General features: G+C 36.2%; 1 protein-coding gene across 7 annotated transcripts in view; it reads left to right on the top strand.

Annotated features, from left to right (window-relative positions):
- The window catches only part of LOC149001608 (folate-sensitive fragile site protein), a 35,029-nt gene extending 24,271 nt beyond the window's left edge, over positions 1–10,758 (top strand). The window contains exons 8-12 of one of the 7 annotated variants that reach the window (XR_016170431.1): positions 199–266; positions 2,866–2,949; positions 3,121–3,185; positions 8,713–9,051; positions 9,273–10,758. Coding sequence is in view for 6 of the 7 variants with exons in the window: in XM_089138864.1 (XP_088994990.1) it covers positions 199–266; positions 2,866–2,949; positions 3,121–3,185; positions 8,713–8,807 (312 nt within the window). In the remaining variant the exon portion in view is untranslated. Of the gene's footprint in view, positions 1–198; positions 267–2,865; positions 2,950–3,120; positions 3,186–8,712 lie in introns of all 7 variants that reach the window. The other 6 variants (XM_089138864.1, XM_089138863.1, XM_089138862.1 and 3 more) reach the window with 6 other exon arrangements.
- The last annotated feature ends 7,034 nt before the right edge of the window (positions 10,759–17,792 follow it).

Here is a 17,792-nt window from a genome sequence, read left to right as displayed (position 1 = left end):
CTGATCCTGAAAGCCATGGTCCCTATAAATTGATGCTGTTTCATCAAACACTCGTATTTCGGGCATCATAAGTTGCAAAGCTTGTCCGTCTTGATAACTTATAGTTCATACTTCACTTACTTTTGGTTCTGTATTAACTGGCTGATGTCCATACAGCTGTTTACTTGATCATTTTTATTTGTTTTTTCCACTTTTCAGGTAAACTTTTCTTACTTTGAAGCAGGAGAAAACAAACAGGCTCTAGTGAAGTTGGTGACGTGTCAGAGGTTGGTTTGTATATTTCAAGGATGTTGTTATTCATAAGATTGTTTTCTTGACTACTTTGTAGAATTGCGAAAATGCATTTATATTTTCTCATATTGTCAAGTTGGCGACCTCTCTCTTATCTCTCTCTATAGTGCAGGAGAGTGATCAAGGTTCTGGTTTTGGGTCAGTTTTGTTTATCTAATTATTTATTAGGTTAGTGAGCTGAAGTTGGATACCATTTGGTTGGTTTTCTGCTTTGTTGATTAAATTGTTAAGGTAGATTAGAAAACTGAAAGAAAGCCAATATTAGATGAACCCCCCCCCCCCCGGGACGCATTTTCTGTTTGGTTTCATCTTTGAGAGTTGTGGAATCCTTAAAAAATTACTCTGGCGACTGGAGAATTTCCTATGTATTGGGGTTACATTTTAGGTAGTTAAGTTAATCCGGTCACTCCTTTTTCTGTATGAACATAGGAGAATTTCCTTTTATCTTTCCCTTATTATTTTAGTCAGTTTAGGTTACTGCTGCATTAGGTCATTGATATCTTGTTTTAGTTTCAGTTATTTAAAGCAATTTAGGAGGCCTAAGTCCACCACACAACCTCCTCAATCTTGTTTTTCCTCTTTAACCTTTTATCGTTCTTTACTTTCTGCTTCTCCAGCCTGCGATCAGAAAACCCACTGGCAGATCATTGATTTGATCTGCATGTATTTTCAGACAATTCTGGAATAGCATTTGTAAAATGAAATGATGCTGCTAAAAAAGCTAGTGCTAATCTTCAGTCAGGGTGGTCCTTGACTATGTCATTTATAAATTCTAAATTTTGTGCAAGTGCTGCAACTATAGTCGAGGACTATGCTATCAAGCTCATTCTCAATCATGCATTTTTATTATTTGGATTTTCATTGGGATGAATTTCGGATGATTTTATGTTCTTCGTCATATGGTGTCTTGAATAACATTGTATGTACCTATTTGTCCAGTTTGAAATTTAAATGGTCCACTGGACATTTAAATGGTCCTTATCACTTCAGTCTGGTACTTTGTATCCTATGTGGTGAGCCTTGACAGCATCTTGTCCCTGATTACCATTTCAAAGGTATTGAGTTTGCACAATTGGTTAGGCTCAGAGTGGTAAGTGGGATGGCTAAGGAGCTGGCTAAGCAAGGAGTCTTTTGTTCTACCTTTTATCGACCCTAACTTAGGACCAGAACTGTGGGTTAACTTCTAGCCTAGGACCTTAGCATGGTCAGTTGGTCCTCCCTATGCATGTAAAACTTAAGTTCTGATCGCTATTGTTCAGATGGACTGAAGGTACAAAGTTCCTCTAATAGATTGGAATAATACAGGAATCTTAGGCTAGAAAAACTGAGAAAACCTCAGCAGCAAAAAATAAGTGGAAGATAACAATAGTAATTACAGATAAATAAAACACAATTAGCTTCAGAAATCACCCGCAGAACAATAGCATGAAAAGGGTTGATAGAATCAATTGAACAATGAAGGGAAAGAAGAAGGAAAGAAAAGATAGGGGGATATGACTTGGTACCGCCTAACTAACGGTTGGCTTCACTGCATCACAACCCAGCATCTGCTTTGCAACTGAGTCACCACTGCAGCATAGTCTTACAAGAGCATTTATTCAATCATCAATTCATGGGTAGCATGCATCATCTGTATTTATAGTAACCAAACAACCAACTTTGAAATTGTAATCCTCTTATGCTTTGGGACAGAGTGGGATTACTTGGCTACGAAGCTAAGTAGGATTTCCTCCAGTGCTCATACAAAAATATGAACAACCCAAACAAAGGTCCATGTGCACTGGCGTACGACTGGCCCAAGCTAGGATCCGAGCCATGGTTAACTCTCTGCCTAGGCCTTGGCATGGATCTGGTGATATTTTTTTCTGTTTTATGTACCCTAAATCTGCATCATTTTTGGTTGTTATGTGTAATACACTATTTTTGGTCCATCTCCTTTTATGCTCCATTTTTCATTGTTTTTCTTATAATTGGTTTTGGTATTGACTTGCGAGTTTTTATTTTTGGTTAAATTGTCAAGCAGGAAATTTGTCCTTGTTAAGATGATGCATTGGACCACCTACCAAATTGGTAGTGTATTGCTGTATATCAACCATATAGGACTTGGTGAAAAGGGTTGCTGGCAAGAGCATGTTAGAGGGCCATTCCATACATTTGGTCATTTTTCAATTACACCAACTTTAAGTCTCCTCTTGTTCTAGTGGATAGGGAGATGCCACTTCCTTTTCACACTAGCATACAAGAGGAAATAAGTTAATAGATTCAGGCACATATTGGCATGCACAGTATTAGACTCTTTAGCTAGAATCACAGGCCTCTTCTGCTGGTTCTTTCTCTCTTTTCTCTGTTCAAGTTCAGTTGCTATTTTGAAAATTTAAAGCTTGTTTTCTGACAACAACTATATTTGTCTCTTGTAAACTAGTCTTTAAATAGCGATGAGCTGACTTCCGTTATGCATGCTCATCATTTTCATTATAATTTTCACCAGCAGTATAGTTTCTGTTGGGTTAGTCCCATTTAATCTGTATTCCACGCACTTACTGTATTTGTTTTTGAATGAACATTCTGCTGAAGATGTGCTGAGAAACTCGTATATAAAAAACAGAAAGAAAAAGAGCTTTTAGATGGAAGACACAAGGAGAAGCGGAAAAGAAAAAGGTTCTAATTGCAATGCTTTCTGGTTTTTTGGTTTTTTCAACTTAACTAAAGATAAAAGGAATAGATCTATGGACGTTTTCCTGCTCTTCATTTTTGTAGTAAGGAATGGAGTTACAGTGTGTTCCTATTTTCCTGTCTCAGTTAAAAGCTGACTTCCAGGCCTGATTGTAGGGAAAGAACAAATGGTGGTGACACAGATGATGAGAATGTTGTGACTAATGAGAGAAGAAGAAAAGGTACTGTCTTCCTACTGTTTATCCTATATATTCTGTCTGGAAAAATGTTCTGAAATTGTACCTTTTATGTATTATCTGTTTTACATTTATTTCATTCCTTTACTTGTACATTGTCTTCTGTTGGAAGCAAGCAGGGTACCTTTTGGCTTGCTTCTTATTTTAAAATCGTCTAGATGTAATACCAACTTTCTTATTCTGCACATACGCTGTTGTGATATATACTTGTACAGCTGTTATTGTGATATTGGATAAGTTGTATCTGTGTCTTTTAAACATTAGTTACGGTTATACTGGTTGTATTAAAGTCACTTGTATTTAATGATTGAGGAGAACACGGTATGAACTCTTACATTGCGGTTCCCACTTCTTTGATCTCAAACCTGAGGTCTATATGCTACGAACTCTAGCTAGTGCCAATCCAACTGTGCCTAACACTTTTTTAGTTTGAGAGCAGAGAAATGGGGGGGGGGTTCTCAATGACATCCAGACCAGGAGGTCTAAAGAAGAGAGAGGAAGGGGAAGCATGGTTGTCAAAGCATCAGGTGAACCTAGGTTAAAAGACCCCCCGGGGGGGGGGGCGTTGTGTTTTAAATCCAAGGCCGAATGAACAAGCCACCTGTCAAAAAGGCCTATCAGGGAAACATGCCATTTAGTAGCCCTTTTGTCTCAGATTAGTTTTGACATTTCTTTGTGTACTACTGCAGTAGGTGTTTTATGAATGCTTTTCTTTTTTATGGGCTTGTGAATAATTTAGAAGACATAACGAAAGTTCTGATGTTCTATGAGAGAAAATATTTCAAAATGATCAATCCCACCCTTAGCAACCGAGCTTCAAGGTGCTTAATAGAACCATTAAGAGTCATACTTTAATTAGTTAATTCTATACACCGAACACAATATTTTGTGATCTCCTTGTAAATCAACAAGAGTCCCATGTGTCACAATGATGTGGACACTAGGAACACACCCCCCCCCCCCCCCCCACAAAATAAAAAAAATAATAATAATAATAATAATAATAATTGGGTTCCAAAATCCATATCTAAATGGCAAATCCAAGCTGACCGAATGCCCCACAAGGGTATTTTGATCATTTTCCAGCCCCTTTTTAGAGCTCAATATGGGTCTAGATAGATTTTCCTCAATCCAAGGGTCATGGATGTACTTTTGATTTTTTTTTTTTTTTTTTTTTTTTTTGAGTTAGTGGTTTGAATTTGAGAGTTTAAGTTGTGTTTAGTTAAGTGTCGATAAAATGAGATTTCTTGTCCAAAGGAGTTCTTATCTTTAGTGTTAATTTTTATTTGGAAGTGTAGCTTGAGTCTCAAGTCAAGTGTCTTTACAATATTTCAATCCTAGGGTTGTGGTCTTGTAGTAATTTGATTCCTTTTTAAGTGTAGTAGTCTAGAGTTTGAAACCTTATCTATTACGGTTTTCCAACCCCAATCAGGGTCTTTTATTTTAAGCTATAAATAGCCTCTTCTTGCATTGTAATTTTTGGTCTGGATTATTGAATGAAAAGTTATTAAGGACCGGGGTTCCTATTTTTTGGGGGGCCTTGGTGGATTTTGAAAAGAGTTCAATCTTCAGCATTTTCATTCAAGTTTCTTAAAGTTCTTCTTCTTCTTCAAGCTTGTGACAGTCCAAGAACTTTCAAAATTCTAGCAGCCTTCAACTGTTCTCCTTCCCTCATCAAGTAAGTACAACCCCAACCCCTTCCCTACCCGTAGCCACCCTCCAAACCCTAAATCCATGATCCAATGCCCTTATCACCCCTTTTCTAATTTTCTGTAATTTTCGGACTTTTTCCTAGACCTGATCTGAAATTCAAGGTCAACTCTATGGCAATCTAACTGTTGGATCTGTCCCAAACTTTAGGAACATTATCCCCCTCTCCTTAGTGACCTTTCCTCCTAGTTTCTACCTGATCGGACTGTCTAAACCCAAAATTCCCTAAAGTCTGAAAATTCTGCACTTCATCTTCTTCCTTTAGAAGAATTCTGCAGAATTTTAAAAGCTTCTAAAACCCTACGTTTAGATTTATCCAGACCTTCTAAACCCTCTGACCGATTGAGCCCTGGTTCTGAAACTGTAGAACCAGCAAAGATAGGTCCCCATCTACCACAGCCGAACCTGCTAAAAACCATAATTTCTGATTTCTGATAAAAGCCAGAAAGCCGTTCACACTGTGGCTAAGTTTGTGAGTGTGAAAACACCCTCTGAAACCCTAGAATTCTCACTCTTCTTTGCTGGAACTTCTTGGGCAACCATAAATCTAGGGAAATTACAGCATTACCCTTAGCCCTAGAGCCTGTTTTATGTCAATTGGTATCGCAGCTCTGGTTTTCAGCAGCCCTAGTACCATCCTTGATGCATCCTCAATAACCTGAAACATGGAAGAGCTAGATAATGGTCTCCCTTTTGATGGGTGCTTTGAGTATGGTCCATCCATGATCTTTCTTTCCAAGATTATTGTTTCTGAAGATGAAGATTGGAGAAGAGCAGCCTTTTCCGTACACGATCGCAGGCTGGTAGATCTGTGGTTAGAGCCATTATTGACAACAGTTGCAACACTAATACTATCTCTGAAGCAACTGTACAGAAGGCCAAGCTACCAATGGAAGAACACCCAACGCGCTATACAGTCAGCCTCCTCAACCATGAAATTGTCAAGGTAAAATTTAGGTGTTTAGTTCCAACTAGCTTACATTCTTATGATGATGAGGTCTCGTGTGATGTAATGCCCATAGCAGTCTGATGTAATTTTGGGTAGACTGGCTTTATGAGAATGATGTAACCATCCATGGGCAGGAAAACGCTTGTAACTTTAGGCATAGGGACAAGAATATAGTATTCCTTCCCTTGACTCTAAAAGAGGAAGGTAGAGAACGAGGTGTATGGACTCAGTCAGAGTCTTGCACCTCAAACTGAAGATCAGCTTGAAGTCAAGCCCCTTCCAGTCCAAGAAGAATTGAGGCCAGAAGCTCCAACCCAGAAGACTCTACATATAGAAGGTAGCACTTTGAGTGAGACTACAGAGTAGGCCAAATCAGATAGAAGACCAGCCCCACCCAGTCAGAAGCTTCCTCCAGAAGAAATGCTAGAGAAGATTGATAAAGTTGACTTTGGAGTAGAACACTTGGCCAGGGAGTCTCTTCAAAGAATGGCAGTTGCTGTCCCCAACTCTCATCCACCAACTTCTAAGCAAGAGACCCCATGGCCACCATCATAGGCAGCCCTAAATGACTCCATTGGTAAGGTAGCACTTTTGGCCCAGTTCCATGTTCTTAGTGACTTGACACCGGAGACAGCTGTTGTTTCTGACAACTAGACACATTAGAAGGTCTAGATGGTGACCCTAAGGCTAGAACAGCGAAGCACCAGAGGGAGATTCAAGTCCTTGAAGTCCAGCGCATGTTGATTGACAAAGATGCCCTCACAAGGTGTAGAAGCATGACCAAACCAGCAGCACCAGTCAGAGATAAAGAGGTACCTACACCATTGAGGGCCCCTTATGTCCCTCGTACCTTGGAGAAGATGCTGCTCCCATGGCCATCCTATTCATAGAGGTGGTGACATAGAAGGACGCCAAAAGCTTCACCAGCCACTTCCGAAATGCCCCTAGTTCGTTAAAAAAGAGGCTCCTAGACTTGAAGATCACATCCATCAATCCATCATCTTTTCAGAGTTCTGTCTAGGCATAGTATTGGCTGCCTTGTACCTACTAGTTCCTCCCCACTGCATGATAAGAGGTCGAGTTCACATGCCAGCTCTTCAAATGATTGATCTAGAGACACATGACAAGCACATTCATCAGGAGATGAATGTTTTCAAGAAGTGGAGTATTGATGTGAACATAAGGACTCCAACCCATCCGCCACCCCCAAAAAAATAAAATAAAATAATAATAATAATTGGGTTCCAAAATCCATATCCAAATGAGCAATCCAAGCTGGCCGAGTGCCCGCCCCCCAACGGTACCAGCCCCTTTTTAGGGCTCAATATGGGTTTGGATAGATTCCCCTCGATCCAAGGGTCGTGGATCTACTCTTTTTTTTTGGGGGGGAGGGGGGTTGAGTTAGTGGTTTGAAAGTTATTTGAGAGATTAAGTTATGTTGAGTTAGTTAATTGTGGATAAGATAAGATTCTATAAGATAAAGCAACAGGGGATTTTTTAGGACATGATCAACTACCTCTCCTTGGGACAACAGGTAAGTCAATGGTTCTGGGGAGAATGTTCCCAAAAAAGAGTCTTTAACTATGTGAAGGCTGGTAGAGAAGAGCAACTGTAAGTTATAACTGGAGGAGATTGCATGGGAGAGCATATCTGCACTTGTCTTGGTGCTAACCAAGATGTAATTTGAATCTGTGAGAGGAATCAATGTTTGAATGGGGAGAGAGCTGAAAGATTCAGTTTCTGGGACAAGACACTTGGAAAAAGAATATGCAGTGGTTAAAAATGATTGCAAGATTTGATAACTGTAACAAGCTTACAATACCATTTTGCAGTCAAGAATTCCCAAGAAAGAACTTGTGAGGGCCCAGGGAGCTAATTTATTAATGTTAGGCCACAGTTATAGGAAAAACAAGCGCAACAAAAACTTGAGTGGTAAACCAAACAATGGAGAAGTAAGAAATACAGCAGAAATAAGAAATTGACTGTGACAAAAAAAACAGGAAGGTATGTATGTGATTAGTAAGATAGTAAATAGTCAAAATGATGCCCACCAAAATATCTTACAAACATTCATATGAATTAGCAATGAGCAAGAAATCTCTGATAGATATCGACTTTTTCGTCCATCCACTCTATTCTGCTGAGGGAAATTTGAGGAACTAGTTTGATGAAAAATGCAATGCACAGAACAAACAAAAGAAATCCCCTATTGAGTATGCTCAATCAATATTAGAAGAAAAAATCTTTAAGCAAACATCATCATCAACAACCAAAAAGGAAGACTGAGTTTTATGCCAACCTTATGGGGTCAACTGCATGGATCAAAGAAAAACATGGTATGAAAATGAAATGAATATTATGAAAAATGGTGAAGAAAGGGAAAATTGAATGATGCAAGCAAGAGGAAAAGTTTTTTTTTTTTTTTTTTTGGCGGATTGGGGGGTGGGTTTTGTGGTGGGGTTGCAGCAGTAGCAACAGTAAGTTCCATATTACTCAATGCTGCAGTATTTTGTTGGTTTCATTTTCTTTTTCTGCTGTTGCGTAGTTGTCCGTATTGGACACCAAGATGGGGTCGATTTGAACTTAAGATGATGTTTTTAATTCATGTGCTATTTATTATGAGCTGGTCATGATCTTCGAATAATATGTAATATTATCATATGACTAATCTTTCCACAATATAATAAAGTTTCTGATACCTTTTTTCTTGTGGTTCTTATCTTGGTGGTAACAAAAGTTTCAATTTTAAAAACACTGTGTTTTTAAAACTGTTTTCAGATTGACTATTCTGAAAACGGATTTCTACCATAGTTCTTTTCTGGTCTTTGCACTAAAGCCTTCACATATTTGAAGTTGTGCCAGGGAAAAAGGCTCCAATATCAACAGATGAACACAGGACCGATGAAGATGAAAATTTTGATGAGTTTCTTGAAGGAATGTTCCCCTGATTTTAGTGATGGCTTGTTCGTCTGAAAATAGGTATACACTATACTCAAAATAGATCTATGTAAAATATAAGTTTTCCTAATGATTATTTCAGTTCATTAGTTGGGAAGAGTTGAAGCAGCTAAAAAAATGCCACCTCTAAAGCTCTGTAAAAAGGGAGTACCTAGTGCACAAGGCTCGTGTCATTGTGACTTAGTGGTTGCACGTTCAAGTTGGGACATAGCCTCTCCGCTAGATTGCACTGAGGTACACCCTCTATGCATGAACTCATACAACTCAGTTTAATGCTCGATGCCATAATCAGAAATTAGTAGAAACAAGATGGCTTATGGGGCTTCTTTTATCATTATTGTCATCGTTTCTAAGACCTTTCTTATTATCATTATGGTATTTGTATGCGTTCTCTTACTGGCAAACTGGTAAAGATGCTGGTTCATTTTTTTCTTTTACCTTCTCCTATTTTTCAGTTGTGGTGTAGTTTTGGGCCTTTCTGACAGGATAGAATAGGATGGTGGTGGTCCAACCATCCTGTTTTGGATATCTACAAGACCCTTGTCTTCTTTGCTAGATGTGAAGATGGAGATTTGGACATTTGGTGGTTTAGAAAGTTGAGGAAGGTGTCTAGTAGTTGGTGCCATGCTTAACAGTAGTAATGGATTCTTGGGTAGGAAAATGGGGAGTTCTTCTGTACTTAGCATATTTTGTGAAAAGGGAAAGGTAGTGATACCTGACATGTAGAGTATCAAAGTTTCTAAATGAGTGTAATAAAGTAACCTGTTCTGCAGAGATCTCTCTACATAATTTGGGCTGTTCTGAGATATCTAGTTAGTGAATACGGACCAGTTCACTGTGTGTGTATGGATCTGCCTGACTTACATGTCTTTTTGCTAGAAAAATTGTCCTTTCTAGAGAAGATATTTGTTGAAACAGAAGGGCATCCCATCATAATACCATACGCCAAGAGTTCCTGTGCTTCATTTGTGCGAAAAATTTTGCTTGTGAAAATTATGGTTCTGAGAATAAAATTTTAACTGTTAACCAAAAAATAAATTAGCTGTGATTTCAAACAGGCCGTGACAATGAGTTTGGTTGATATTTTGCTCTAAGCACTGCAAAAGCATCATAGTTCAATTCTAACGGCATCTTCAAAGATTTTGGAAAAAAAAATGTAAATTATAGTTAAGAGCTATATTAATCGTATTGAATCCATTCGAAGACACCATAATATACGAAATAAATATAAGGGCTTTTTTGTATCAATTTTTATTTTTATTTTTTTTATATTATTCATTTTTTAAATATGTTTGGCACCCAATTTAAAACTTAGTTAAAAAAAGAGCCTCAAAATCCATAATACCCTTATAATGTGTTATTAATTTTTTATTTTGACATACCAAACTTATTTTTTTGTTTATAATTATTTTAAATAGAAATTACTGAACTATTTTTCATTTTTTATTTTGACATACCAATCATTTATTTATTTATTTGGAGATAATGGAGATTTATATTGAATATAAGGGGGTGTTACATTCTGTAGAAACACTGACCTTGTCTCTCTTCATGAATGAAGAGGACAAGGCGGCCAGGAAGTATGTCAGGGTCAAAAGCAATTATTTGCTCAACATTAAGAAGTCATGTAAGTAAATAAGAACACTTATTAGTCTCCTTAACTCCATGATGAATTACACAATTATTGAAAGAACTTTTCAAATCAAGAATGTCTTAAAGGATGTCAAGTGTGGACCAATGAGTCTGATAGGTTCCCAAAATAGTGTTAACGGCTACCAACGAATTTGACTGAATGATGACATTGGGTAATCCCCTTTGAAAAGCAAAAAGCAAACAAGTCTTAATGGCAATCATCTCAGCCTGAAGAATAGATATGTTCTTTATTCCACCAACAGTAGCAAATATAACATCACCATTAGAGTCTCTCCCTATTGTACCAAAACCACCAAAATCTCCGCACAGGGATCCGTCACAATTAATAAGAACAACTCCAGATTGTGGGGTAGCCAAAAGTGAACAATCTCCCGATTAAGTGTGAAATTAACTTGAATATTCCAAGAAGCATAGAAACTTCGGTGATGAGGTGAATCAACCACAGAGGTTCTGATATTAGAGAATCGGGATCAATCACATTGGTAATTATTTGAAAAACAACAATCGATGATCGATTCTTCTGTTGATATAATCTTCTATTTCGTTAAGCCGAGAGATAGTAAATAATTGTGATTAGACTAAACCGGCATATATTGGCTAACACATCGTCACTAGTGAAGTGATCACATAACCATTGAATTTCATCTGTCCTCCCAAAGTTTACTCTTCTGTGATAGCCATGAAGATTCAATATTTGTTGTCAAATTGCAGAAGAGTATAAGCATTTAAAAAAGAGATTGCAAAAGAGTATAAGCATTTAAAAAAGAGGTGAACATGGGATCCACTTTCCATTTTATATAAAAGACAAATTGGGTCAATTGAACAACCCTAAGATATATTACGGTCCTTAGTTGAAAGTCGTTGGAGGCATGCTAACCAAGAGATGAAGGCATATCGTTTTTGAGTTGTTGGGAACCAAATTAAATGATGCCAAGAAACTTTTGGTTGCTGTTCTTGAGTTAATTCATAGGCAGATCGAAGAGTGAATTTACCTGAAGGTGAAGGTGTCCAAATAGGAGTATCTTCAAGTATTCTCCTTAGAGTCTTGATGCTAGAAATATCATTCCATTTGTGTTGCAATATAGAATTATGCACATGGTTGATCTAGACTCGGTCATTTGTGAGAATGTCCTTGACACGGGAGTATGGGTTTCTAGCCAGAGAATCATCTGCAACAAAATCAAGACTTGAGAGGAAATGACCATCTTTAGGCCATGGATCAAACTATAGAAATAATTTTTCACCCTTTGTAATATTGTCTCATTTATTTAAAATAGGCAAAATAAATAATGAGAATTGATTCAAAAAATGTTCCATGTATAATTAGTTGCTGCTATAGTGACATTAACGTCTTTTTTTCCGCCAGTCTCACTTTTAATTGTGATTCATTTAATGAGATACTCAAGACTAGCCCAACCAATTAATTAAACATATTAATCTCAACACTGATTGATTTTTATTTTTATTTTTATTTTATTTTATTTTATTTTATTTTATTTTATTTTATTTTTATATTTTTTTTTTTTGAGGCAAAGAGTTTTCACATAGAAAAGAAAGTAATGGTGCAGTTGTAATTTCAAAAACTTGGAAGATTGAAATTAATTTTGAACAGACCTCAGGGGGTCAAGCTGAGAATCTCCTTCCCCTATCCACCCTCCTAACCCTAACAAAAAAAATTTAGAAGTGCACTCAGTATCTAGCGATTCACAGTCTTAAGGTGGCCCAGTTCTGACCCAACTAGGGCCCATAAAGCTTTAAAACAAGGATGGTGGTTGACAAAGCTAAAGATGAATTCCACTTAAATGCAGGTAAGGGTACAGTGTTGCAGGATTTCAGTTGGACTTTTAGGGGCAGTTAGTTGAACCAAAGCTGGAAGTTGTTGTTGGGTAGCAATCAAAGGAGTTTTGTTATTTGAATTGGTTGCTACTTGCTAGGATGAATGGTCCTTCCATCAATAATGTCTTCCTTCAATGGGTCCTCTCCTTTTGTTGGTTGTTTTGGTGCATTAATGGGTCATGTTTCAAAGTTTCAACCTCACCGCTCTGTCTGGTGCAAAATTGGGAAACAGAAATCTTTCAGATGCCAAATTTCAAATCTGGGCTACTTGCATTTTTTTTTTTTTTTAGAATCAGGAAAAAATTAAAAAAAAAAGAAGAAGATTAGCCTTTTTGACTAAGGATTAGTTTATGCTTTCTCCTATTGCTCAGATTTGTATCTGCTCTTCAAAATGGAAGGTTAGTTCATTTGTAGTTTTGTATGATCGTTATACATCTGAGTTTGTATTTGTTTGGTTTGGTGTTTTTTATTCTTGGGTTCATGTAATTATGGTTTTGGTTGTATTTATAATTGAAACATGGTTTGGATCAATTACTAGCATTGTGGTAAAATTATAATTATATTGGGATTAGGATTTTAGGTTTCCCTATAAATAATCTCTGTGGGATAACGTAGTAAACACGGAAGCAAAGGGTAATACTTTAAGGAGTGTGAGAGTTGTGTGAGGTTTCCTAGAAATAGTGAAACTCTTTTTCTCTCTGATGGACGTAGGCAGGGTTTTGCCGAACCACGTTAAATTCCCTTTGTATGCTTTGCTTGTGTTCTTCTTTGTTCGTAGTTATACATCCATTATCCCTAACAATGTTATGTATTATACATTTCTTGTTACAATAAAACTGATTTTTTATGTGCATGAAGGCTCTTGCATTTAATTCCAGTGTACAAAACTTATGTGAGGTTATGTTTGTAGACTTCTTCAATCTCCAGTTCTTAGATACTAGTGTGACTTGGTCAGTTATCTTTCCACTCCTGTATTATTCTATGTAAAGCTTCTATGGGTTTTTGCCAAAGCCCCCTCCTCTTGGTTCATTCTTTATTTTAGCTTTGGAAGGTTTTTCTCAATATTAGCTTCCCATGGTGAATTGAGTTGGCCGATTCGTGATTCAATCCGATCCGGTTGGTCAATTCCGATTTGAGTCGGCATGTTCCCTTGTTTTTAATCCAATTTGGTTCTTCGAACCTTGTTTTCGTGGATCAGACCGCGGTTCAAGTTTGGATCCATTAGATTCAACAAACTTAAAGAAAGCTTTCTTGCTGATCTGATAGAGTTTAGCACCACTCAAGCTTGAACATACCCAATCCATTGAAGAAATGCTGAAGATTAGGACCAACTCTCAAATCTTTCCTCTTGGAAAAGCAAGACAAGAACCTGATCAATATGAATGAACAAGATGATAATACATCTTTTGGTACAGACCATAGTGAAGCTTACCAAAATTGAACAAGACAGTTTATGTTGGTAGGGTTTCATTTTGGGCCCATGAAAGCCCATGTCAGTCTTGCTACCCAATACAGCTATTTGAAGCTGCATTGTGAAGGGTATTACTGTCTTTAAAAATATAGAGCAAATTACGTTGACACCCTCCTGTATTTTACAAACAATTATGCTTACACCCCTAGATTTATTTTTTTACATTTACATCTTTTGTGTTTGAATTATACAACAATCATATCCCTACTCATAGAATAATGAAATTAAGTGATGAGTCAACATGTATTATATTTTTTAAATTTTTAATATGGCCCTTTTTTATTTGAAACCATGTTTTGAGATTTTATGTACGTTTTTTTGCCTTTTTTTTCTATCCCATTTTATTATGTCGCATCTTAAGGATAAATATACATTTTTGTAACTAAAACTAATGGCGTTAAGCAAAGGGGGTGTTTGTATAAAATATATTTTAGGAGTGTAAATATAATTATTTGCAAACATAAGGCGTGTCATTGTAATTTAAAAGAATTAAAAAAATAATAATATTCTACTTCCAATGGAGAAGATTTTCATGTAAGTTATATTTTCACATCTTAAGGCCTGTTTTGTTATATAAATCCAAATATTTGAAATGTCTAGATTCACAAATGGGAGATTTATACCCGTTTGATTGTGTGAATCCCTAGATTTCATGAAATCTATGGGATTCACTTTTTTACACTAAAAACGTGAATATATAGATTTATGGGTATGATGTGAAATCCAGATATTTCACCTATACTATAAAAATGTTAAACATTTGAACCATGATTCCATAGATGTTTCTTTAGGATAAATGTACAAATTTTATTCCGAAAATTCAGGCTAACCAAACAATTAATTTTATGAACTATGATTTCTTAGATTTCAAATCTCTAGACTTTTGAAATCTCTAGATTCAAAAAACCAAACAGCTCCTTTTTCTTTTTCTTTTTCTTTTTTTTTGAAGAGAGGTTCGCTCGGGCCAACAAGCACACTTTGACTATTCATTAAGCGAGTTTTACCCCCTGATCCCGAGGGGATTTGAATTCTGACCTTTTATATAAAAGCGTTAATCTTTTGCCAACTACGCCGCCCCGCGATAGTCAAAAGAGATTTTCTATCATTGACATATAATTCATCACAACCATTAATTTTGATTTAATGATTTGATTAACATCGTATGAAATGCTTTGTCATGTGAGAAGGATTAGTCAACAGATGATACACCTACTGTGGGGTCCAGAAAATTAAATACAGAGGGGACCTCAAATGTCATTTTCTTTGTCTCCTTAATCATCTAATAATTTTTTTAATCTCTGTTGTCACTCATAACTAACAACTGTTATACGCTAGTAACATGTTAGTTTATTTGGATTATACCTTAAACCTCCTTTTTAATCTTTGGATTTATTCAATTAGGTCTTCTTTATCTTTTCTTCCTCTCCTTTTTTTCTATTATGGTCGGTCACTTTAAGCCCCATTTAACTTCCAATCTTTTTCAATCGCCACATCACAAAGATATAAAAAACAATCTTTCTCTCTCTCTCTCTCTCTCTCTCTCCTCTCTCCATTCTTCCATTAGACTTTTGGGTATTTTATGTCATCAACTGTAAATCCATGTCATGGACTTTGGTCTCTAATGGTTGGAGTTAGGTTTTTAAATTTGTATTATTAAGTTATATGTATGTATATACATGAAAAAAATTAATATAACATTCTACTTGTAATATAAATATACTAACGAGACAAATTCCGTCCTCCGAAATTGAGTCAACAATTCAATAAAATCTTTCGAAATATCAATTTTCATATCAAACTAGAAAACTATTGTAGAAAAAAAAGAAAGAAAGTGAAATCATAGTCAACTAATCCTAATCTTTCACCTCGTAATGAATTACCCTAGAATGAACTAAATTAAAGTATTATTTCATTTTTTTAAAGTAAAATAAATATAATTTTTAGAATTTTTTACATAAATTATACAATCATGATTATAACTTAAATAATACTTTTCATGCACGGCGTCGCATGTGATACTACAGGTAAATTAGACTCATTCAAAATAATCGAAACACTGCACCCACGATAAAGATAGATTCGATGGAAAAATCTCCGGTGCATGAATCTTGTCTCATAAAATTTTCTTTCTTCTTTCAACAAAATATAATTTTGCTTGTTTTTGTTTTCTTTTACTTCCAATCAAACAGTGTTTGTTCAACCCTAACAAAATGGGTCGGGTCAATGAGACCCAAATTCCAAACCTATGTGGTTGGTTCCACCCTAGATTCTAGAAAAATCATTTAAATTTAAAAGTAATGAATCAAAATGTAGACTTTCTTGAGCCATTCGATTGGACAATTTAATCAATGGCTAGGATCAGTGACATTTGGAAGCTTTTCAGCCAAACCTTGTGTGGATCTTGGAAGCATCTTACATGGATCATGTCATGCAAACCACTACTTTTGGACCCAAAAGAACCAAACAAATGGATCGAATCAAAGTCGATTTCCACAATCAAAATTGTGAAGAAGAACCTAGAAAAGTTTATAAAACATCACAATATCCAAAATCAAATCAATCAAAAGATGCCAAGTGGATGGTGATAGAGATATGATTCCCCAAATTCAACCATCATGGTTGGATGAGAACTTGACATTGAGACAAAGACACCAAACATCACCATCTCATGAAGAGGGCCCACCACCACAAATAAAAGGAATAGGCATCCATGGTGGTGGGCCCAAATGGGTTTTTATCATCTTTAAGTATTTTTTTAATATTGATTTAAAAATAATAATAATAATAATAATAATAATAATAATAAATGTCTTCTCCAAGCTAAGATCAAAGATTAGTTGAAATGGACTATTGAAGAGATGCAAAGTTTCAAAATCCCCCACAAGTCCTTATCTCACAAAGATGCGACTAATAGATGTGGAAATATTAAGCGTATGTATGTGGATTGATGTTAGGACAACTGTTTCTTTCGTGCTTTTGTCTCGACGCTTTAATAGCGAATCATAAATGTTCGGAGGGCTTATTTCGTAATTTTTTGAGTGGAAGATAAAGGAAAAGAAGCTTACATGTGTCAAAAATAGAGTGGCCTACCTTGAAAATGACTCGATCTTTTGGAATCTGGATCCTCACCCCGTCGGGGTAGCACATGAGTGCTCCCCGAAGGGTTCCTGACCACACAAAACATGGGGCCCACAGGTAAAATTTAAAATTTTTTTTTTTTGTGTTTTTCAAAAAGTGTTTTTACCGTGGGCCCCACTGCTTTGTGTGGTCAAAAACCGTCGGGGGAGCTGATCCGGACTCGATCTTTTGTTGTGGCCAAATCGATCTTCGAGTACATTTTGCCATTTTTTGGCAATCTCTTTATTTCTCCATATAAGGCATTATTTGTTTTTATCATGTAGAAGAATTTTATGAGAAATGTCACTATTGAAAACCTAATGAAATATCTCCCCCCCCCCCCCCCAAACCCAAATGAGAAGAAAAAACTCAAAGGAAATAAGAATTAATGGTGTTTCGAATTTCAAACGTCGACCCTCTTATATATAGTTTTCTTTTTAAGATAATACCTAGTAGGTGACTATGTATCCCTTTTCAGGCATAAAAACTTTAATGTATGATGCCAATCTCAAAGCTAATAGATTCTTTTGAATTGTTAGTGCGTGCATTAGGTATCTAGGGTCTATTCTATCGAGCTCTTCATTTATTCCGAGTAAGGAATATTAATCTATGTGACAGAGGACGAAGTAAACATTTCATTCGTACTATTTTAGTGTATCGTATAATACCAAGTGAATTTGGTATGTATCTTACATACCTGTATAGTATAAATATTTGATATGATATTGATACGGATAAAATGATAAAAATGAACCATATTGTACCAAAATTGCACCAAGTTAAGTAGTGACTTATAGCAATACAAGCATGATATAGTGTCGATATATTTAACATAATTGTATCATTTAGGGGTTGAGATCATATAAGTTCCCTAAGAATCTAGTGGGGTTTCATGAAA

Source organism: Hakea prostrata, chromosome 10 (assembly GCF_041222555.1).
Source record: "Hakea prostrata isolate BN-2017 chromosome 10, UWA_Hpros_2, whole genome shotgun sequence".
NCBI classification, from domain to species: Eukaryota; Viridiplantae; Streptophyta; class Magnoliopsida; order Proteales; family Proteaceae; genus Hakea; species Hakea prostrata.
The sequence above is the reverse complement of the archived record's forward strand: the minus strand, read 5'-3'. Positions and strand labels throughout refer to the sequence as shown.